General features: G+C 55.9%; 1 protein-coding gene and 1 long non-coding RNA gene across 7 annotated transcripts in view; both read left to right on the top strand.

Moving 5' to 3' along the window:
- Positions 1 to 3,937: 3,937 nt before the first annotated feature.
- On the top strand, positions 3,938 to 5,960 carry LOC127390151 (uncharacterized). The gene is made up of 3 exons (XR_007890811.1): positions 3,938 to 4,281; positions 5,016 to 5,085; positions 5,731 to 5,960. It is a non-coding gene; the product is annotated as an uncharacterized LOC127390151 (long non-coding RNA).
- A 2,903-nt stretch (positions 5,961 to 8,863) lies between these two features.
- ARHGAP26 (Rho GTPase activating protein 26) overlaps positions 8,864 to 23,240 on the top strand; it is a 126,725-nt gene continuing 112,348 nt past the window's right edge. For 4 of the 6 annotated variants that reach the window (XM_051631055.1, XM_051631053.1, XM_051631052.1 and 1 more), the window contains exon 1: positions 8,866 to 9,153. In XM_051631055.1, coding sequence (XP_051487015.1) covers positions 9,000 to 9,153 — 154 coding nt within the window. In that variant the 5' untranslated portion in view covers positions 8,866 to 8,999. Of the gene's footprint in view, positions 9,154 to 23,240 lie in introns of all 6 variants that reach the window. The other 2 variants (XM_051631050.1, XM_051631054.1) reach the window with 2 other exon arrangements.

Raw genomic sequence — 23,240 nt, 5'->3', positions numbered from 1 at the left:
AGGGCTTCAAACCACCCCAGAAGGTGCCTGCAGGAAGGAGTCCCAGCAGACTGTGCAGCCTGGCAGCTGGCAGGGGATCTGGAGGGACTGTTGATCCCGGGCAGTGCTCCAGTGGGCTGCTGCTGGACTTTGACACAGGGAGAAAACAGGCCCATGGCCACTGTTGGACTGGGCTGTGGGCTGGTTGCAGTGGGCTGGCTCACAGCTGGCTCCCTTCACAGGGCAGGTGGCCACACGCAGGCTCAGGCAGCAAACTGGGGGGGCAGGGAGCTGCAGGACAGGTGAAGGCTCCTCGTGTCCAGCGCTGGGCAAGGGAGGGGCTGGGTCTACATGGGACATATGGAAGAGATTTTTTACAGTGTTGGTGGTGAGACCCTGGCCCAGGCTGCCCAGGGAAGCTGTGGCTGCCCCATCCCTGGCAGTGTTGAAGGGCAGGTTGGATGGGGCTTGGAGCAGCCTGGGCTGGTGGGAGGTGTCCCTGCCCATGCAGCGGGTTGGAACTAGATTACCTTTGGGGTCCCTCTGTGAATCTCCCACTCTGGGCTCCCAGGTACTCCTGGTGCAGGGCTGATCCTGCCCATGGAGACCCAGCTGGGAGCAGGGCCAGCTGCAGGGGATTGGTGCTGAGGGGATGCAGGGTGGGGCAGGGTTTAAATGCTACTGCTCTAGCCACTTGCAGTCTTTGGGGAGCTCTGCAGTGTCCCTGGCTGGGGTGGCTGCTCTGGGCACCTGGCTTGCAGGTAATGCTGTGTCCTGGGCTTCTGGCTGCTGCAGCAGCACTAGGACTTGCCTCCAGTTCCTGTGCAGCAGGTATGGTGTGTGCTGGAATGGGACAGGCAGGGGTGACACATGGGTGGTAGCCAAAAGCCTCCCTGCTTGGTTTTGGGCTTGGTTAGGGGAATGGGGTTCTGGTACTGGAGCTCATCTGAGTGCATGTTGTTGGCTGATGTCCTGGTGGAAGTGTGCTGCTGCTGTGGGTGAGGAGACTCTGAGGGTTCTGCACTGCTGCCATGGGCAGAGCAAAGCCCTGTGGTGGGGCTGAGCCCTTGCAATCTAAAAGGGAGCTGTGGGTTTCTGATGCTGGTGAAAACCACACCTGGCTTGTCCCAGGCTGCTCCCTGCTCCTCTTTGAAACTAAGAGGCAAAAAATCCATAGCCTTACAAGTTTAGACCTAAAATAGCCCCTTTAAATTCAATAGGCTTAACTCTGAGCTGCCTTTCTCAGCTGGTGGTTCACAGCCTGCCTTGCAAAGCTCAGGATGTGTGCTCTGGTTCCCCTGGTCAGCAAGGGGATGTGGGAGGTGGGTGCCCTGTGATCTGGCTGTGGCTTTGCTGCACCTCAGTGTCACCCACTGAGGACCTGGCACCCCTCCCATGTGCAGCCTCAGGAAGCTGGACTAGGCTCCTGATAGGAGAACCTGCCAAGGAGCACAGAGCAGTGGGTACCCTCCAAACCAGGAGGGCTTTGAAAGCTGTGCCCGAACAGCAGAAGCTGGGAATTGCTTCAGGGCTTTCGTGCAGGGCTGGTTTCCTTGCCCAGCGACCCAGCCTGGGGCTCATCTGGCACAACCAGGTTCTCAAAGCTGTGGCTCCAGCTGAATCCAATGCCTGGACTATGGATTTCTTCCTTAGTCTGATCAGTTCTAAGGTGTCATTTACAAAGGAGAGCTGAGGAATGTACAAATTCCTTGGCACGGATCTGCCTGGTGGTTTTCAAAGGGGATATGTGGCGTGTGTGTGACGGGAAGCAATGACTTCCAGCCTTCGGGAGGCGCTAGGATGAAAAAGGCTGGTTGTGTCTGTGTGCTGGATGCTGCTGTTCCATCCCCGGCGTGCACATCGGTCAGGTTTTCTGGGAGAGCGTGACCTGCCGCCACCTCCCCAGCTCATCAGGGTCCTGTGCTTCTCTGCTTGCTGATCCCTCTCCCTCCCCCTCATGCAACAACCTGTGGAAGTGTTTTTCCACAGAACATTTCAAGACCAAAGCTCCCATGTAGAACATGGATAGAGACTAATATCTCGTGTTTGCAGAGGAAATGAGTGGCAGCTGCTTGGCTGGGCACTGGATGAGACTTGATATTTCCTGAAAAAAATGAGAGTAAGAATAGACAGACTGTTTGGCCTTTCTTGACAATGAAACTTTGTCATATCTATAATTAACCCTGTTATTTAAATGCTTACTCTATGAACATCTTTCAAGATTTCATAGCCCATGGTTCACTTATTACTTTTCCATTTCAGCTTCCTCTGCTACACTGGTTCCCAGGGCATGACTAATTTCACTTTTCCAGTTAATTGAGAACTTGTTTCTGACTTTGCCTTTGTGTGTTTTGCTGTAGCTTGGGCAGCCTGGTTGGTGCCTTGTCCCTGCCCAAAATGCACCTGACAGTCCTTTTATTTTCCTCTAGGAAAAGCTTCCGAGGGATTTTAGAGAACACTATGACCAACACTTTTCTTTCTTTCAGAAGCCTTTTCATCCCAGTGACGCAGCCCCACAGGAATTTCAGTGTGGCTGTCAGTTTAATCCTTAACTTCAGCCCTCAGCTGCAGGGCTGGCAGTGCTGGAGCCCTGCATCCCTCAGCACCATGCTCTGGTGTGAGCTTCTGTGCTCCCTGCAGCCCCATGGCCCGGGCTGGAGGTGGCAGGGCTGGGTCACCTTGGCTTTATGGCAGCTCTTTCTGCACACGCTGGCTAATACATCTGGCTTTGAGGGGTTATGGCTGCAATGTCTCCTTTGCTGTTTCTCAGGCAGTTGCAGAGAGAGCAGAGTCTCTTCTCTCCCCCCCCCCCCAGCTTTCTAAATAACCAGCACTCTGCTCCACAGAATCCCTGTGCAGGTGGGGCCTGGATGGGAAAGGAGCTGGTGAAGCTCTTGGGTGGCACAGTGGAAAACCAGGGATGAAGGGTGTGGTGAGGCTGGAAGCCCACCCTTCTCAGGGGGAGATGTAATCTGGAGCATGAGCAAGGAAACTCTGATCTTCAGTGCAATTAACCCTGTCTCTGCAGGAAAGGTAATTATATTTACAAATGCAGCCATGTAAGCAGAGAAGTTCCTTTATGTGTGTTCTTCCTGCATCATGTTAAATGTGCTAAATGCCTCTAGACATCCTGGTTCCCTGACCCAGTAATTTTTTTCCCTCCTCTTTCTGCTTGAATGATCATCACATCTCCAGAAGTTGTGACCACACAGCCACTGCCTTTGTGATTTGTAGCACTGACTAAACCATGCTGCAGATAGATAATGCTGTGCTGTCACTGTGGCTTGTGTCAAACAGCCATTTGTGCTGCTGGGTAACTGAGCCTCTGCAATCCCCCAGTGAAGGCATCACTCTCTAAAATTATGTTTCTGTTTTGTAAGTTATTTTATGTCAAATTCCTAGGCAGGAGAGTGTGACCACAGACCCAAGTGTGGTGATTCTAACAGCTGCTCTTCTGTGGTACTTCAGTGCAGGGATTTCATGGGGCTTTTGATGGTCACTCATTGATACCACCACCACCAGGTCAGGGGAAGACAAAGGAGATGTGGAGGGTTGAAGCCAGGCCTCCTGGTTCCAGGTCTGTGAGGATCACACTGGAAACAAAAGTCAAAGCATAACATCAGACTAGGGAAATTCACAGGGATTCACGAGCATCCTTGTGCTCTGGGGGGGGCTGCTTTGGGCTGGTTCGGGGTGAAAACTTGAGAGAAGGGAGGTTAGCAGTCAGGGCAGGTGTTGGAGCTCAGTACAAACCTTAATGAAGTGGTAAAGATGTAAGTAAGCTGGCACTCAAATTAGAGAGGGAGGAGGCAAGCAGCACTCTGGAGAATTGTGCCAAAAACCCAGGGAGCTGGGAAATGTGCCACCTCCTGCAGAAAGCCTTATTCCTTATTTCCAGTGTGAAAGGACTGGCCCAGTTAGTAAAACTGAGGGGTCAAGGGTACGTATAGCTCCTCAGTCTTAGCTAAAGAGTACTGAAAAGTTTATTTTTTTTTTAAACAGGGAAACTAGGCAAACAAACCTCCCCAGTTGTCTAAAAGCACAAGCACACAAAGCTCTCGAGCCTGAGGAGTGTTCCTGCGTGTGATCTGGACGTGCTGCTGCTGCCCTTGGAAGCTGGATCTTGGTCTATCTGCTCTGACACCTGCCAGGAAGATGGAAGGAAACTCGCATCTTCTGGAGACAGCTTCCCTGGGATGCCATGCCTGTGGGCATTGTTGCTGGGATTCCTGCTCTCTCCTCAGAGCTCCCAAATCTCTCCAGAGGCACGTGCCAGGCGAGCAGCTTGGCAAAGACTATGCTGTAAGTAGCTGGCATGTCCTGGGCACGTAGAGTGGGTGTGACTGCTGCAGAACAGGAGCAGCAGCAGAGGCAATTAGCCCAAGACAGTCAGCAGGCTGGGAGCTGTGCTAGTTATAGTCATATGCTCTCTGTGGAGGAGAAAAACTCCTTGCCCAAGGCACAAACAACAGATATAGGGACTTGGAAGGAAATAGATGTTGAAATAATTTCTGCTGCAAGTAGGACACAGACTGACTAATAGCATCTCACACTGATATTTCCATTCAAAATGAAACCGGCTTCCAAAAGCAATTTCCAAGTCTGTGGTGTCTGTGAGACCCAGGACGAGTTGGTAGCACAAGTGGGTAATGGTGAGTATTACAAGAAAAAAAATCGGTGGAGGTTAACAAGTGTCAGCTGGGAGCCAAGGAGATTTGCAGATTTGGAGCAGGGCCCTTGGTCCTGCTTGCTTTTCACTTCAGGAGATCTGCTGTGCAGAGGCTCTTTTGTGTCACTGCTGTTCCGTGAGGAGACCTGTCTTCTGGCTTGTCTCTGCCACCCCTGAGAACCTGCCTGTAGGGCAGCAGGAGGGACAGCAAGAAGAGAAGCTGGCTGAAAAAGGGAAAAGATGAATCAAGGAGGTGGAAATTCATATGTGACAGCTAGAGGTGCAACTTGGGAAGGAAAGGTACTGTTCCACTATAAGATTTACATATAGCTAACATGATTTTGTATGTATATTTGTAACTCCTAAGTGCTCAGTGGAGGGAGCGTTCTCAGCTGGAAGGTGTCTCTGAGGCTATTTGCTGCAGCCACATGGAAAAGGTCAGTCTGATAAGAACATACCCACAGTGTATTTCCAGGGTGACATGGCTGCTCCGGAGAAAGGGAAGCCCTTGGTGTCTGCTCTGGAGCTTTGTTCACAGCTAACAAAAGGTCCAAGCTTAAGGACCTGATCTCTTGGAAGGTTGTCAGTACAAGAGGTCAATACATGCCCTTTGGTTTACAACAGGGAATTCATGCAGCTTCATTGCGATGGGTTAATGTATTATCTGGAACACTTCTGGGGTTTGGGCCATGTACAATGCTTCATCTGTGCCTGGCTCAATAAAAAAAATCCTTGAGAGCAAGGGAGATGTGTGATATATGGCCACATCATAAACAGACCTTGAACAGTGCTGCTCGAGGGCAATTCCAAGCAACCTCTCGTGGAGCTCCTGGTTTCCGACAGCAGAGATGCCCAGTGTAGTCCCCTGGGGTTTAAAGGAATCCGTTGGTGTGCCCGAGAGTCTGGTGTTTGGAGACCTGCTCAGAGGGGGGGTTTCCTCCTTCCCTCCCCATAATATTGGCTCTTACTTTCCCAAGCAGCAGCAGTACTGCTGGGATGGGGGTCAGCTGGGGGAGGGGAGCCTCCAAAATCCCCAGCTCTTGAGACACTCTCAGGATAACTGGGTTTCATGTTCCCAGCAGGTACCCTGTCCCTGTGATGGGAGCTCAGGCTCAGCACACACAGCAGTACCCTCCTGGCCACGGGCATCTGTCACTCCAAGGCCAGGGAGATGGGGCCTGAGATGCCATGAGCTGACAGGGTTGGTTCTTCAGCTCCTGCTTTACCTGACTTGCCTCATTTAACTGGCAGAAAGTTTTCCTGGAGGAGAAGTGGCTCGTTCCTGCCTTGTTAGCCATGATGTTCCACAGAGGTGCACAACCAGTGCAGCCAGCACACGGGGGGGGGACAGGAGGTGGGGAGACGATCCAGCCAAAAAAGAGCTCTAAAAATACATTAAAATGTTAGTTTTCAAACAAACCTTAATCCAGTTGATTTGTGACCCACCCAGAGGTAATGCTGGTGTGAGGGAGGGCTGGGAAGAGCAGCTGGGGCTGACCTGAGCAGAAGCTATTGCAACCTCCCTCTTCCTACTGCTTGGCCATGGCTGGGTTGTCCCCACCCCTGCACCAGCACTGCTGGCTATTTGATCCCAGAGTGAGCTAAGCTAGGTAGAAACACAGAGGCGTGTGTTTTTCATGCTGGATTAGTTTTCTGCTGATTTTGCTCCCAGATCAGGTTAGCTGTGGGATGTGGGTTGGTGACTGAGCAAGGGAGAATGTGTTAATATGTGGTCAAGGACGAGCTCAGGGGTGGGAGTGTGGGACTGTGGTGGCCACAGCTTTCATCTGCTGGAGGGTTGTGTGAGGGCAGCCTTGGAGAGGATGGAGGAGTGTGGGCTGGGGACTGGTGGGCTGAGCTCTGCACCCATGGGGATGGGTGGGTAGATTTCTCTTGGTTTAAGGGCACTGGCCTGGACTTGGAGGGGAGACAACCAACTGGCTTAAAAAAAAACCCAAAACAAACAACAAAACAAAAACCAACAAAAAATGAAGCAGGCAAGTCCAGGGGGATTGCAGAGGGATGCAAGCTATTAGCTTACATGCAGGAGGATGTGGAAGTCAGGTTTTTTGTTTGCTCATTTCCCTCTTCAGCAGTATTATTTTTCAGTTTGGATGCACAGCCCTAGCAAGAGTGGGCTGGAAGATGTCCATGGCTGTTCCTCCTCAGGGCCTGCTGCCCTGCTTCCCCACTTGGAGCTCAAACACAGCGAGTGTGTCCTGATGAGTGCAGAGTGAGCTGGAAAAAGTGGAGATGGGTCCACGATCAGGTGTGTTAATCACTGCCTACCTGAGGCCTTGGTCCCAGACCTGTGGTGTGCCAGGTATCTGAGGTGTGACAGAGCTTTGTAATGTCCCTGCTCTGTCCTCATCAGAAACTGACAGTCTGAGCATTGCTACTTTCTATGGTTCTGAGAAAGTGATGAAAGACATTCAGTTTCCATCCCCAAACAATTTGATCCTCTAAGGCAGTGTCCTATAAATCTAGTTACAAGTTCTTCTGTCAGTGCTGGAACACTCTTTAATACAAACAACAGCAATGTAACACCATGAAGCCAAAATATGTGCTCCTGTGGCTTTGAGCAGTGTAGCATTAAAGAGTGTAATCCAAAGAGTAACATCTAGTGCTTTTACAGTATGCATGAGGTGTAAATGACAGCCAATTAAACTTTATAGCCTGCCTACAAGATAAGCATGTAATTAGCATTACATCCTCTTTTATAATTGGGAGACCTCATGCAAAAAAATGTGGCTGGCAAACCATGTTTGCAGGCAGTGACTCAGCCAGAATTAGGCTGTGGTGTGAAGAGTGAGAAAATCGTGCTTGAGACCTGCGAGAGGAGGAAAAAAGCAGCAGCACGAGGTTGAGCTGGTATCAGGTTGCTGTGCCTGGGCCCATCCGCTGGAGAACAGAGGTGGATGAACTTTGGAGCACCAGGCTGGGGCTGGATCCTGTTCTGCCAGCCCCGGGGTGAAGCTTTGTGTGAAGCCATCCACCTTCCCCAGCTCGCAGCCAGGCGCGGAGCCGGGCTGGGCAGCGCGATTCGCGGCTGGCCGGGCGGGAATGCTGCTGGGCCGGGCGGGAATGCTGGCCGGGCGGGAATGCTGGCCAGGCGGGAATGCTGGCCGGGCGGGGGGCGCCCCGAGCCCCCCCCCCTTGCCGGCCGGAACGGCTGAGCTGGGGGGAAAAAGGAGGGATTCCAGTTATCCGGGGATTACCGGCAAATGTGCCTGTTCGTCACAGTCCGGGGTGAGGGGCCCGGCCCCGACGTGCCTGTGTCTGTGCCCGGGGGGGCTGGTCCTGGACCCGGCGCCGCCTTTACAGCAGAAACGGGCTTCTCAGGTGCGCGGGGCCGGCCCTGCCGCTCCTCCCGCCCCGCGGCTGCCGGGGGAACGAGCGAGCTCTGCGGGCTGCGGTCTGTTCCCGGGAGCTCCCGGTCCAGGGAAGGAGGTGACGAGGCAGCTGCCGCCTGCAGGCCAAATTCCCGGCGCGTTCCTGAAGGACTCGCGGGGCTGGTGCGGGGCTGCGGGGCGCCGTCCTGCCCGGCCACCTCCCTTGCCGGGCGGGATGCAGCACGTGCTGGGAAGGGGCCGCTGCTGCGGGCCGGCTCTCCGTGCCCAGCCGCTGAGCAGCCGTCACAGGGTTTATTTTCTCAACCCGCGCTATCGAACCCGGCGGACCAACCGCCGGCGCAGATGTTTAAATGGAGGAAAAACGTGGACAACCGCAACCCGGAGAGGCCCGACGGGCTGGTACAGACAGAGGGGAGCGCCCCGTGCCCAGGCGGGGTGCGGGCCCCCCGCCCGCCCGGCCCACCCGCAGCGCTCCCGCAGGCCGCGCCGGGGCCACGCCCCCTGGCGCTCAGGCCCCGCCCGCCGCGCCCCCGCGCCTTGATTGGCTCAGCGAGCCGGCGTGGGCGTGGCCGAGGCAGGGGAGTGGGCGCGGCGCGGCGGGACGAAAGGCTCCCATTGGCCGGGCTGTGCGCGCGCGCGCGCGGGGACGGAGGGGGCGTGTGCCGGCCCGGGGGCGCTGGGCGGCGCGCGGGCCCGGCCGGGGCGGCGGCCCCAGAGCGGCGGCGGCCCCGCCCCCCCCGGCCCCCCGGCCCCGCCCCCCCCGGCCCCCCGGCCCCGCTCCGCCCCGCCCGGCTCCGGCGGCTCCGCTCGGCTCGGCCGCTCCCGGGCGGCGCCACCTCCCCGGAGAGGCGGGCCCGCGCTTCGGCTCCGGGGAAAAAAAAAAAGCAGTCATTTTATTGTGGGTTTTAGTTTTTTTGTGGTGTTTTTTTTGGTGTTTTTTTTTTTGGGGGGGGCGTTTGACTCGCGGCGGCCGGCGTGCCGGTGCGGGTGCGGGCAGCATGGGGCTGCCGGCGCTGGAGTTCAGCGAGTGCTGCCTGGACAGCCCCCAGTTCCGGGAACGGCTCCGCTCCCACGAGGCCGAGCTGGAGAAGACCAACAAGTTCATTAAGGAGCTGATCAAGGACGGGAAGTCGCTCGTCGCCGCCCTCAAGAGTAAGTAGGGGGTCGGGGGTGGGCTCAGCCGGGACCCCGTGCCCCCCGGCCCCGGCCCGCCGCGCTCTGCCGGCCCGCGGGCCCGCCTGGCCCCTGCTCCCGACCTGGTCCATCAGGGACCACCTGCTCCTTGCGTCCCACCAGCCCGCGGTGGTCCGGCTGGGCCCGCGGGATGCGCCTGGTCCTGATCCAGCGGCACACGCACGGCCCCGCCTCATCAGGTCCCAGCCCGTGGCCCCCAAGGGTCGCATCCGTTGGGGGTGGCTTGGCTGGGGTGCTGGGTGGGTCCTGTCCGCCCCCCGGCTGTCCTCTGTCCCCTCTCTCTTCAGGGTGCTGAGTGCCTTGTGCCCCTTCCTGGGCTGCCTCCACACTGGCACCCCCAGTGCCATCTCCTGCCCTCCCAGCGGTGTGTGGTGACAGCTGGGACAGCCGCGGGGTGGGGGGCAGAGCTGCCGACCCCCCGCTTGCGGCGGGGCTGTGTGGGAGGGGAATGCTGAACCCCCGGGGCTGGGGAGACCCCCGCCTGTGGCCGGCAGCATCCCTGCCCCCCCTGTGCCCCGGCTGGGCTGGGGACACCCCTGTGTGGCCACCCGGCTCTGTTCCTGCTGTTCCCCTCATTTGGGCTTTTTTTCTTTTTTGTCAGTTTCTTTGACCTAAATCGTCAGTTGCTTCCCCGGTTTGTAAGTTTCCCCCTCTGAGCACACCCGCAGGCTGAGCTGCCACCTCGCTGAGCTTGCCCTGCCCTGCTGCCCCTGCTGTGGGACAGGACCCGTGCTGTGGGACCTCCCCAGCATCACCTGTGACCCCTCAGCCCGGCCTCGGGATGCACAGGGTTGTTTTGGGAGTGGGGGTGCAGTGCTGTCCCCCTGGGATGTGCAGACAGGGGGTTCTCCAGCCAAGCCCACCACCTCATCCCCTCCTGGGGGGCTGATTCCTGCTCCTTCCCCTTCAGATCTTACACCCAGCCCCACAGGTGCAGTTCCCCTGTGCCAGAACAGCAGCCAGGAACGTCTGGATTGCAGGGAACCCCTTTGTATCAATTCTTGGCAGTTTGGGTTAAAAAACCCCACAGAACTTGAAGGCTGTCGATGCATTTAGGTTCTGCTGGCTGGAGCTGTCTCCTGCTGTGGTGCGTTTGCCTGGCAAGCTGCAAGGCCCTGCCTGGAGCTTTCATTCTTTAGGCAGAACAAGCCCCTTGGTGCTCTTCTTCACTGAAAATACGTTTTAAGAAGTAACTGGTGGGTCCTGGGGCTGTTTGTCCCTAGGCTGAGCCAGTGGGCACTTTGAGCAGGTCACTGGGCAGGTGCTGGTGGTGCCCTTGCCCCGTCACACTGCACGGGAGGGGTTTTGGGGTGTGCTGGGGGCTCCTCTCCCCTGGCCGTGGCTGTGCTGCACGGCCCCCCGGGCAGGAAGAGCGCTCGCCGGCCTCCGGAGATAAGGATGTTTTTATGGCTGAATTGTTTTGTAGCCTCTATTGAATGCGTGCCTGGATTAGACCTTCATTCCTGCGCAGGACCAGGGGTGTGCTCCTCTGGTGCCCAGGCTGTGGCCAGGAGGCACATGAGTGACCGTGGTTTTGCTGGAGTGTTCATTAATGCCTGCACGGCAAACCAATCCAGACCTTCCTTGTGGGGGAAGGTTTGGGGGTGCATGGGGCAGGGCATGGGCATGAGTGTCCCCTCTCTGGTTGTGGTGCTTGGCCACTCTCTGCATCCTTCTCCCACCTGTGGCCCCTTCTCCTGCTGTGACAGCAGCTTTGCCAGCTGCTGGTGACCACAACACCTCCGGCTTCTCCAGTGGCTCTTTCCATGTGTGTTTCCCTCGGTGTGTGCTGGGTCTGGGTCTGGCTGTGTTATGTGGGCCAGTGCAGACCCTCTGTCTCGGAGTGGATGGAGATGCTCCAGGAGTGGAGAGCTGCAGCACTGCCCTTCCCAGTGATGTTCTCGTTCTGCTGCCGCAGGGATTGGGTTGAGCTGGAGCTGGTGGTACCTGGTGGCTGTTCCTGGCAATGACCAGGCACTTGCTTCTCTTACCCAGCTTTTATTTTTCTGTTGTCCCCAAGCAGTTTGTCTTGCTGTGGCTGGGCAGGATGTTCTTATTTTCCCACTGGCATCACCTCTACATGTGTTCCTTGGCCATCATGGAGGACACAGGGTTGCAGGGCCAGGCAGGTCCAGGGAGCAGTTAACCCCCAGCTCAGGGCACACTGCTGTTGGAGTGGGGGGCTTGGAGGGCAGCTTGGTTCTTGGCACAGTGAGGCAGCCTGCAAGTGGAGTTACTTGAAGTCTTGGCAATATCCTCTCTCATTTTCCTTCCTCTTGCATTTTCTGCTAAATGTTTCACATCCTCTTTGTTTTAAGACAGGAGTTAGAGGAACGTAGCTCTTTGTTGGCCAGGAGCGAGGCAGAGGGGTGGTTTGGATGGGATCTGGGGGGAATATGCAGGAGGGAGGAGGACCCCTCTGCAGCTCTCCTGTTCCCCACCACCCTATTTGGTCCCTGCAGCCCCCATGCCACCAACACTGGCAGGAGCCGTGTGCAGGGACAGTGAGGTTGGTGTAGAGGCAGGTAGGAAAGTCTGCCACTAAATCCAGAGAGAGAGCTGTTCTGCAGCTACCCTGCTTTTGCCCTCTGTGAAGGTATGGAGAGAAATCAGAATGATTCACAGTGCTTTTTCCTTCATTTAAAAAAGAATACATTCAGAAGGTAGGGAATAATCCTTGTTTGCTGAAGGGCTGGTCTTGCTAAATATCCTCTGATGCTGAAGGCATCTCTGGAGTGTGGGTGTATATATATATATGGGTGTATATATATATATATATATATATATCTGTGTGTGTGTGTGTGTGTATATATATGTAAGTACTGGGTCTTTTCCTCCCCAGTGAGTATCTTTGCCTATTTCTATTGTCTCTCTTTGCTGCTTGGCTGGTATTAAGAGTGACCTGGTTTTCAGCAAAATGTGTCCCTCTTCCTCCCTCGTACACCATGCATAAATTATTCAGAAAGTTTTGCAAATGAAAAGACCTCAAGTGAGACATAAATTATGAACTCAAAGCTTGGATGCTGCGAAACTTGTTCTCCAGCAAAGGAGCCGTGGTGACCATTGATTGGTACGAGGGGTATGGAAGCTTTTTTTGTCCCTTGGTGTGTCCCGTGTGCCTGTGGAATGGGGCGGGCAGGGAGCTGTGTCCTGGTCCTGGTGTGGTGGCTGCCCGTGGTGCCGCCTCCAGCCCCTCTGCTCTGGCAGGAGTGTGGATCCCAGGAGCCCAGATGGTGCTGCAGGGTTGCCTTCCTGCTGGCTTTGGAAAACGAGCAGTGCACGTCCTGATGGAGGGTGGGGTGCGGGCGCTGGCATCGCCTCCCCTGCGCTGCTGCGGGGGGCTGAGCAGGGGCACCCTCCTCCTCCTCGTCTTCCTCATCTCCTCGTGCTGATGGGCGCTGTGTCCCCGTGGTGGTGGGGCTGAGGGGGGCCGTGGGCTGTCCTCTCCTTTGGGCGCTGGGGCTGCAGTCTGGTGCCCTGCCACGTTTCTGCTGTTGTTTTCGTTTGCTTCTTCCTCCAACTCCCAAGCACTAATTTGAAGCCACCGAGCCCGTCCACGCCCCGGCCGCTGCTGCCGCGCGTGTCACAGGCTGCAATTTGTGCGGTGGGGCCGGGCTGGGACTCTGCAGACCCCCTCCCCATGAAGGCCAGACCCTGGCTGGACACTTCTGTGTCCTGGGGATCCCATGGGAAGGGTGGAGGTGCCCAGGCTCCTGCAAGACACAGTTGGGCTGGTTTGGGTTTTTGGATCGTTTTTCCTTCGGCTGTTTTTCGGCCGGGTCAGCGCAGAGCTGTGCCAGGAGGTGAGGAGGGCCAGGACTGCAGGGGCACGTGGGGACGGGGTGATGCCACAGGGGACCTGGGCCCTCTGTGGTCGTGGGGAGCTTGACTGTCTCCACCAGCTCTCAGGGGCAGATGCTGTGGCTGAGACACAAAGGTTTGCGCTGGCTCTGCGCTCCACCAGCCCCATGCCAGCTGCAGTGGCTGGCCAGGGCTTGCTTCTCACTCCCTGTCTGGGCTTTCCAGCCTGGGTGTGTGCAGGCACACTCCCTGGGGGCTGTTGAGGACACACAGTCACCCTTTGGTCCCTGTACACATCATGTGGGTTTTTGGGTGGACGATCCGCATTTGCCCATGTAGCAGCGGGGCCCTGCAGGCAGCCTGTGCCACCACCAAGGGCGCTGCCAGGAGGGCTTTGGCTGTGGCTGTGGGGTTTTTCATGGGACACATCCTTATCTATGGCTGCCAAGCAGCTTAAAAGTCAAGCTGTGGTGGTTGTGTGGTTCCTGGCAGTGCTGTTGGTGTGCTGGGCTCTGCCTGTGGACTTGGCGCTCTGGGATGTGCTTGCACGTGGATGTGGTTCCACATCTCCGCAGGCCCTTGTGGAAACTGAGCCTTTGTGAAGAACGTGTGGCTGTGGCTGAGTGTGGCAGTGCCATACCTAGAGCTGGTGCTGGCTCTGCAGTGCACCTAGAAGCGAAAGTGAAACCTCTGTTGGGTGTTTAACCTGAGCAGTTAATTCCCTTTTGGTACAAACAAAACTTAGGCTGGGGATAAGGAAATGTTTCAAACTCTGGCAAGTGCCTTCAGTCGCCCTCTGCTCCCGTTGCTGCCTGTCCCTGCTTGCTCTGCCAGCCCCCCAGTTTGATGTGCTCAGTCCCCTGGGAGAGGCACCCTGAGAGTGAGCCTGGGGGAGACCCTGGCTCAGGTGGGTTGAGCTGCCCAGCTCCATGGGTATGTAGATACTTGCAATGTCTTTGCTTGCCTCTCCAGGGTTGTTGGAGGAAGAGCCATGCCTTGGGCTGCCTCACAAGCCAGTGCTGTCTGGGGTGATGGGTCCTCAAGCCCTGGTGCTGTGGATGCCTGTCAGCGATGAGGAGGAGAAACCCAAACCCTTCTTGGGTGACTTTCACCCTTTTGCTCTTCTGGTCCCTGAAGAAAGCAGTAACAGCCCAAACCTTCCCATTGATTATGCACAGAGCAGAGGAGGGACTGAGGTACAGAGGTTTGGGTCTGCCCTTTCCAGGAATGCCCCTTACTTTTACAAGTGCAAACATTAATCATTAGAGACAGTCCTGGTGAGGAGACAGCTGTGTGATTGCAGACTGGGGTTTGGAAGAAAAGGAATATTCTGGAGGGTGCAAAATAAAAACCCTGTGTTGGATTGCCATGGCTGCTCGTGTTCGGTTCTGCTCTGGTTGTGCCATGGAGCTGCCAAGGGGGTGTGTGGGCTGCCCAGGTGAGTCAGGCTGTGCTGGCTGTGCAGCCTGTTCTGTGTCTCCAAGGGCTGAGGAAATTGCTGCCTTGTGGCAAAGGAGGATTTCCTGGGGCTTGGTGGCAGCACCACGTCTGTGTGGGCAGAAACCCTTGTCCCCCCTGGGTGGTAGGACCCAGTTTTGCCCCAGGAGCTCACTCTGTGCTTGGGGGTCTTGGCCACCACCCAGCTCAGTAGCAGGGGGCATGGCCAGGGCTGCCGTGGGCTCTGAGCCTTGGCCAGGCGAGCAAACCACAGGGGCATCCTGGGGAGAAGCACGTGGGTTTGGGGTTTGGTTGCTGAGATGAGCTGCTTCTGATTTTTCCTGCTTTGTTCACCCAGCAAAGGTGTAATGTGGGTCCCCTGTATCAGTGGATGTTTTCTCCCCCCTGTTGCTTTTGGAAGGTGGTAAGAAGTGTTTGGTGAGGGGAGTACTTTCTGCTATGGGAATACTGCCATGTGATTATGGCTCATCCAGACAGCCCTGCCCCTCCTGCAGGCCAAGGGCAAAGAGGGATTGTTCCTCCTTTGCATGACCTGTGTGGCTTGTGCAGTCACATATTTAACTGCTTGTCTGGTATTTTATTGAAATGAAGGGTAATACAAATGATAATGTTCTGCTTTATTTTCAGCACAACTTGAAAGCTCCTCCTGTTTCTCTCTGGTGGAAATTAGCAACAGGAACGTGTTCCTGCTTGGGAGATGCTCTTTGTTTCTGGTGGTGGGTTTCCACCACGAGCCCTGGAGGGATCGTTGTGCAGCCAGAGCTGTCTCCAGAGGACTGCCCGCTTACCCCGTGTGGCTCAGCCTGATTGTAAGAAGGAAAATTCAGGATGTGACAGCCTTTCACCCTGCTGAGGTGTTGCAGGGGTTCACCCACATGCAGTGCCTGTGGTCGTGGTCTGTGCAGGAGGTTTGTGTGACGTCCCCAGGCACCCTTCGCCCACCTCCCGGGGGTCTCCCTGTGCACAGCGGTGGCCCCTCTGGTGCTGGTGTGGAGACTGATGGTGGGAGCCAAGTTCCAGAGCAGGGTGGGCTCCTCCAGTCCTGTGCCAGCCACTGAGCTGGTGCTGGGAGCAGGGCTGCAGCCAGATCCAGCCCCTGGGCAGTGCTGGCGAGGGAAGCTGGTGAGCAGGAGGGCTTGGGTGTGCAGGCGCGTGCGTTCGTGATTACATCTTTTAAATTATGCTGGCAGAGGGTTTATTATCAGGGCTCGGAGATCTTTGTAATTGGGAGCATGCCACAGAGCACCTCTGGGATGTGTCCTGATGCACAGGTGTGGTGGCAGTGTCTGGAGAAGCCGCTGGGCCTGTGTGCCTGTCCAGTGCTGGGTTAAACTCAACCCCTTTGGGTTTGTGGGGCATGGACTGGGGGATAATCAGCAGCTTTGAGAGGCCCAGGCTGGGAGTGATGGTGCTGCTGAAGCCAGTGTAGCCTGGAAGTACACACTTGTGTCTGAGGAGAACAATCTGGATTCCAGCATGGAGCAGATTTTGAGTCAAGAAGCTGTTTTTCCAAGGCTGCAGATGTGCCAGCATGGCCACATCTCGTGTCTCTGTTCCTGCAATCTTGCCGTGCCAAGCAGTCCGTGTGGTGTGTGTGGTGTTACCTGGGTGCCCTGGGACGTGGCCAGGGGCAATGGGTAGTTTCAATTTCCTTTTTTTTTTTTTTTTTTTTTTTTTTTTTAAATTTTGGAGGTGGCAACTCACAGTGACAGGGAAAATGTGTGCAAGGAAATGCTGTTCCCATGGTTGCTGCAGGGAGGGTGGGAGGTGGCTGTGCTGTGTGTCCCTGTCCTTCCTGCAGGCTGGCACCAGTGGTGCTTCCCTGGCTGATCCCATGGAATGGGATGGGGTAACCAGGGTCGGCCTTTGTGGTGCTGCCAGCCCCCTTCCTGACTGGCAGAGGGGGACCATCAGCCCCTCTGCCCTTGCTCATCCCCACAGGTACCCTGGAATCAGTGTGTGCTTCTCCCTGGCACCCAGGGAGCAATGCCTGGGCGAGAGCAGCGGCCATGCACAAGGAGGGGCAGGGATGCTCCAGGGTTTGCATCCTCCAGCCCCAGAAAAGAGGCTCAGAACCCCCTGCACCCTGCGAGGGGCATAAGCGGTGGCGTGGGCAAGGAAACCCTGCCCGTGCTGTGGTGCTTCTGGTTGGGGGTGCTCTGGGGAGCCCTTCTGCACCGCCCAGCAGTGGGAGGCCGGGCTTTGCCGTCGCTGTGCTTGGGGATTTTTGGTCCATGGGTTTGAAGCAGACCTGAAGGAGCTGGATTTGCGTGCAGCGTGATGAGTAGCTGTAGCGTGACCGTGGTGGGCGAGGAGGGGAGGCAGAACGAGGGGGGGAGCTTGTACCCAACCCGCACAGCTTGTTCACTTCTCGGTGTGAATCATCCCTCCTCCTCCCTTGGGCACGTGAGCGGCTGTCGCCGTGGCTGGTGAAGCTGAGGCTGTTTTCCCTGCTTTCCTGGCATGATCCCCCTGCACCAAAGGCTCTTCCACCTGCTCCTCTCCATTGCTCCTGGTGGCCCTGGGCCTCTGGGCTGCATGCTCCTGATGAGGCAAGCTCGTTAGGGCATTCCTCTGGCTCTTGATAGCAAGAATGGTCCCAAGCATGGCTTGGAAGAGCTGGGAATTGCGCTTCTCCGCTGCCGCTCCCACTGGGAGCCTGGGGTCATATTGTGTCTGAGGTGCTGGATTTGTGCTGGGAAGGGACGGCAGCCACAGGGTGCTGCGGGGACTGTGGTGCAGGGATGAAGAGGACATCTTTGTGGGGATGCCAGGCTGGTTTCTAGCTGGGGTTTGTGGGAAGTACACCAGCCTCCGGACCATCTGGCTGCCGCACGTGGAGCGGCGGGCACAGCCGTGCGCGTGGGGGCTGGGGCTGCTGGTGCCAGTGTGGGGCTCATGAAGGGCCTGGCTGCTGCTTCCTCACCCATCCCTGGGGTTCAGACCCCCAGCTGGGGCTGGTGGGTGCTCCCCATGGCTCCCATCGCCGGGGCAGGCGGGGGCATGGCCGCAGTGCCCGCCCGGATGGCCCCTGGCACACGTGCCGTCTGCCCTGCGCCAGCCCGGCCAGGCAGCTCTCTCCTTCATTCCCAAAAGACAAAAATGCTCCCTTTGTTCTGGGCTACAGCGTTAAAGAATCTATTTTTTAAAAGATACGGACTGTTTATCTACAGCCAGGCTGCAAATAGCTCATAAAATAGGGAAGTAATTCTTTTCCCCCCGGGTTTGCCCAGCTCCCCGGTGGGTAGCCCTGTTGTGCCACGGCCGAGCTGGTACCCGCAGCGCTGCCTTCACGAGGTTCAGGTCACCTGCAGTGATGTGCTCCAGGGTGTTATTGCAGCCCATGGTCATTTGCTATCACGCTGGAGGGCTCGGCACAGTGGTGGGCATCCCAGGGCTTCTGTGCACACCCACCTGCTTTTTCCTTTTCAGCAGCTTCTAATCCTGCTCCAGTGTCTCGATGGGGAAGTGTAAAGAGTCACTGCGCGGGACGAGTGACCTGTAAAATAAGCTGTGTGTGCCTTTTTCTTAATACTGCTTGGTAGAGTGTCCCTTTGATGGTTTGTTTTTTTTTTTTTAATTTTTCTAGCTGAAACAGCGTCTGTCCAGAACCACGTCCTCGTTGAGTGCTGGTTGCTTAGCAATGTTTTACAAAAAAATCCCCCGTTGCAGAGCAGAATGGTTGTGTGGCTGTCGGCTCTCCCTGGAGCCAGCAGCAGCTCTGGCTGGCTCTGGGGGGATGGCCCTGCCCTCTCCTCCTCCCAGGGGATCCCTTGGGTGCCTGGGGCTCTGCTCCTTCCATCCGAGGAGACAGAAACCTCCCAGGAGCATTTGAGCCAGGGTGGTTTGCAGGGAGTGGGGAAGCATTTCTCAGTGTTGTGTTCCCAGCCCTTTCAGTGTTGGTGGCCATGAAAGCTGGGAGAAAGCCCAGGCTAAAGGCAGCGATGTGCTCTGGGCCATGCATCCTGTTTCTCACCCTGCGTGCCTCCCTGGGCTTCGCTGGACATTTTAATTTATTATTTTTTTCCTGCCAAAGCAGGAAAAATTGACTCACTTGCCGGTGATGTTCCTGTGAGCACGGTGGGAATTTTCCTGTTCTTACAGCTGAGGTGGAGGAGCACCGGAGACAAAAGGATTTCCGCAGTCTCCTTGGGAGGAGAAGGAAGCAGGCTGCTGCAGAACTGCTTTTCGAGGGTCTGGGAGCTGACCCTGCTTTCCTGCCCTGGCTGTGGGCACTCTGCCTGCCAGCGAGAGCTGCTCCTGGGACGTGGACCCCCTTGGGACGCAGCCACCCACACTGAGGTGACTGTCAAGCCACTGGGGAGACAGACAAGTCCTTGCCCCCTGCTGTGGGCAGTGTATGCCACGTGGGATGTGCCAAGAGGACTCCTGTCCTGCCCATGGGGACAGGGTGCAGGTCCCCTCTCCACCCAGGGGTCCATAGACCCATCGTCCCCTCTGGGGACCCTGAAGATGCCCTGGCTCCTGCCCCCAGAGAAATCAAGCCGGCTCCCTGCTGGGCCAGCTATTGACTAATTAGATTTAATAACAAGCTAATCCAAATGCATGACTGGTGCCTGAGGCAATCTGTGGTGTCTGGCCAGGGGCTCTGCCAACACCCTTCCCATGCTGGGACGCCCCTCCTGGTGAGACCCCCGCCTGGCCTTCTGCTCTGCTAATGGGCACTGCCTGGGCCAGGAGCAAATTGCCTCTGGATTAGCTGCTCTAAATCGATTAGCTGTCTCAGGCAGGGCATTTTATTCTAATGAAATGTGATTCCAGGCTCCAGTTGATGAATTATTGTGGCAATGGGGGTAAAGTAATCTGCTGCCTTTCTGTGGGCTGTTCCCAGGTTTGGAGAGGAAACAGAAAAGGCTCTGAGGAGAAATTATAGTTAGCGGGACAGCACATAATGTTGTCACAGGCTCCAGCGAGCTGGGGGACATGGGGAGCTGTGAGTAAAACGTGGCATTTCCATCGTGCCGTCAGAGGCAGTTTCTTCGTAGGTGTGAGGCTGGGTGTGTTTGCACGACCTGCCTGGAGCAGCGGCAGCTTGTGGAGGGGGGCAATGCACTGTCAGAAATCCTTGGTGCCTGAAAGAGCTTGGGAATATCTGTGATGGCCCAGGCTTAGGCCAAGGCGGTGCGCGGGGCAGCAGGACAGCCGCCCTCCCTAGGTGCCCGCGTGCTGCTCCCAGCAGGGGCTGGGCTGGGGGGTTCTGCCATAAAACAACACCAGGATGTGAAGGAAAATAAACACGGGGAAAAGTGCCAGACTTGGTAGTTGGGTGGGGAAGCGGAGAAACCTTGCTTTGTTTTGCTGCTAAGTGCATGAAATGCTCTGAGTGGTCAAGACCAATGCAGGATGGTCTTGGGGGTGGCACCCACAAACGGTGCTCGTGCCCCAGGATGAGGTGCTGCCCCTTCCTGGGGGGGAGGAAAGTGGGCTGTGCAGCACATGTCCCCCCAGCAGCTGTGGGCAGTGATGCAAAGCACCAGGAAGCCCCTTGGGCAGTGTGGCAGGGCAGCCGTGGTGATCTGGTGTGCCCGGTCAGCCTGGGAGCTGCCTGCCAGGTTGTTGATACCCAGCTTCAGCCCCTTGTCTGGAAAGGCATCCCAGGGGTTTTGTGGCAGTTCCCAGTGCCAGGAGGGCTCTGCTCTCGAGCAGCTCCCCTGCATTTCTCCATGCTCCTTGCTGGGAGTGAGGAGCCACTTTGGGATGTGCCTTCCTGCAGCTGCAGACATCTGTCTGCTCAGTATCTCCAAAAGCGGGAAGCTTTTCCAGGGATTGTTGTGGTCATTCACGGGTTTTCTGTTCTTCCCCATCCCCACCACAGGTAGAGACAGCTCATGGTGCTCTACTCACCCTGCACATGCAGGTTGTGCTCCTAGTCTGCTCCTGGTTTTCTCAAGTTTTTTATTTTCTGTCACTTTCCTTTGCCTTTGCTTTGAAGCAATTGCTTCTGCAAAATCCTGTTGGGGCAAGTAGGGAAAATAGTGCAAACTTTCCATACAGATCAGGACAGGATAGACAGGAGCCTCCCTGTATCTTCCTTTCCTGGAGGGATGGAGAGGTCATTGGGCTCGTTGCTGTTTGGTGGTTCATGTGCCTGGCCTTCAAGTGAGGGTTCCTTTGGGTGTGACCCTTGGCAGCGATGAGGACCTCTTCATTAACCACTTAATTACTGCATCCTTGCTGCCTTGGCAAGCTACTTTCCCACCAGCGGTGTGGGGAGAGGAGGAATGGGCAGAGCTGTATGTGCTGGTTTCTGAATCATCAGAGATAAAGATCTGAGTCATGAAAGTTGCTGTTTGGGTTTCACTGTACTAGGAAGTGATGGGCAAGCCTTAAGAACAGCTGAAGAGGAAGGATGGAGAGTGGTGGGGAGATCCCTGCTCAAAGTGATTGTGGCAAAGCAGGCTCTGTGCTGTCCAGAAACTGAGGAAGACCTGGCTGGATCCAGGTGAGAGAAGCAGAGGCAGAAGGGCAAGGGTCTAATTCGCTTCCTTGAAGCAGAAGGCTGGCAGGGCTGCCAGCAGCCAGACTTCCAGCCACCACCACGGGTGTTTCTTGAGCAGGTTTACCCAAAACGTGCTGCAGGTTTGGACCATTTCATGGACAGGTCATGCGAAGAGCAGGCGGGAGCCTGAGATGCCTCATGCATCCTTGCCCAGATGTTTGAGAGTCCCACACAGCTTTTATCTCTTGATTTTACTTATTTTGAAGCCTTCTGTGAAGTGGCATCTCACTGGCAGGGCTCTGGTGGGCGGGTGCCCAGGGTTGCAGCTGGGAGTGGGGCTGAGCTCAGGCTCCTGCCTCCCCTGCAAGAACTCGGGAAGGGGCTGCCTCCCCCAGTCACTCCAAGGCCAGCAGTGGCCCCAGCCCACCAGCCAGGTAAGAGCTTCCTTCTTGCTTTCTCTTTTAAGTTTTTTTTTAAAGCTGCCCCTTTCTTCTTGGGCATGACCTGCCTTAGCAATACACAAAGAAAGTCGACCCCTGCCATCAAAACCTCCTTTTCCCTGGAGCTGGGCTGCTCCCTTCACCTTCAACTAGGGCTGCTCAGGGGAGACACCTGCTGACTGGGCTGCCGTGTATGAGGGTCACCTTGTGTCCCTGAGATACAAAACCTCCTCCTTCTTCTGGAAGTCCAACCATCTTTCCAGGAGACCCTATGGTCCCTCCTGCTTTCCTTGGATCTTCAGTGTTCTTCATCAGGAATCTTGGGAAGCTTTGCAAAAAGATCCTGTCCAGGCAAGACTCCAAACACTATTGATTTGGGGGTGGCAAGATGATGTGGCCAGGCTGGTGGGCAGCAGGGGGATAATTTTAACTGTGCAACCAGGTGGTCCTTCCAAAGGCTGACTGTATTTTTGATGGAGCACATAACTTATATCTCCTAAAATGCCGCAGAAATAATTCATGTCTTCAGCGTTTTACTCAAATCTGATCTGTTGTTGGAGCCCAGTCAATAGTCCCATTCATCCTACAATGGGTTCTCTGTCCCTTTGGCAAACATTTTGCCCTACGAAGTTGAGTGTGTGAAGCGAGGCATGGGGTGATGCCTTGGCTGGGCTGCAGAGCAACATGCTCCTGTGGCTGCAGTAAAAGGCTGAGGAGAATCTGCAGCACCTCTGTGGATCTTCAGTCTTGGGGCCATCTTGCACAGGTAATTCAATTTTTCTTGTGCTTGGGGCTCTGAGCAACCTGATTCAATGGGAGGTGTCCCTGCCCGTGCAGGGGGACTGGATCTAGGTGATCTACAAGGTCTTCCAACCCAAACCATTCTATAACTCTATGATATCTGAGCAGCTTGGGGTTATTCCCTTGAAGCCTGGTTTGTAAATGTATGTATTTGTAAGCTTTTGCATGGTAAAACGAAGTTTTGGGATTTGGAGAGGTGAGATTTGGCCTCCTTGTGTGTGCTGGTGAGATGGTGCTTGGTGCTGTGTTTTGCTTGGCTGGAGGCTGTGTGTGGGTTCTGGGGTGCTGGGGGCCACAGCAGCCATGTCTCCCTGCTGCAGGGGGATCCTGTTGCACCGGTCCTTGGGGTCACCTGCCATTTAATGGGGCACCCTCAAACCTTGATCTCTGGCACATGCTGAGCCAGGGCAACCTTTCCCTGGGCTTTTGTGCATGAACACGATGGCAGAAGTTGCTGCTGGAGGTGGGCAGTCTCTGTTAGTGGTTTTATGCATTTACTAGAGTGATGAATCAGAGGGGGAACCTGCCAGCAGCTGCAGTCCTGTCCTAAATCACTGATTAACTCCAACCACCCAGTGGAGAAGTTATTTAATAAACAAGTCATTGCTAATTATGTATGAAAGCAGCTTGGGGATTGTGCCGGGTCCAGCAGACTGCGGTGTGTTGTGGGAGTGGGGCTTTTACTGACCTCCACTGGGAGGTGCAAAGAGAGAGGATTTGAAGTTCTTGGAACAAATTAAGGGTTGAATGATGCTGTCCCGGTGCTTCGTGCTCAGCAGTGCACGGGCTGGCTCTGTGTGGGGGCCAAAGTTTGATGCCGGTGGCTGCAGACTGTGGTTTACAGGCTCGAGGTGCTGACTGCTGGATTCCTGCAGGAGCTGTGGGGCTGTGGTTTGGGCAGAGCATTCCAGCCTCAGCAGCACGGCAGAGTGCTTGTGTGCTGGATCCAGTCAGCCATTCCCACCTCTGGCCTTTGCCAAGCCCCATCCCTGGGCATCCCCCAGCACCACGGGATGTTTCACGACCCCACAGTGGCTTTGCTCTGGTATGGTGCCCGAGGCCCTGGCACTCCAGGTGCTTGCTGC

Source organism: Apus apus, chromosome 13, assembly GCF_020740795.1.
Source record: "Apus apus isolate bApuApu2 chromosome 13, bApuApu2.pri.cur, whole genome shotgun sequence".
In the NCBI taxonomy this organism is placed as follows: Eukaryota; Metazoa; Chordata; class Aves; order Apodiformes; family Apodidae; genus Apus; species Apus apus.
Note: the sequence above shows the minus strand (reverse complement) of the source record. Positions and strands in the feature narration are given on the sequence as shown.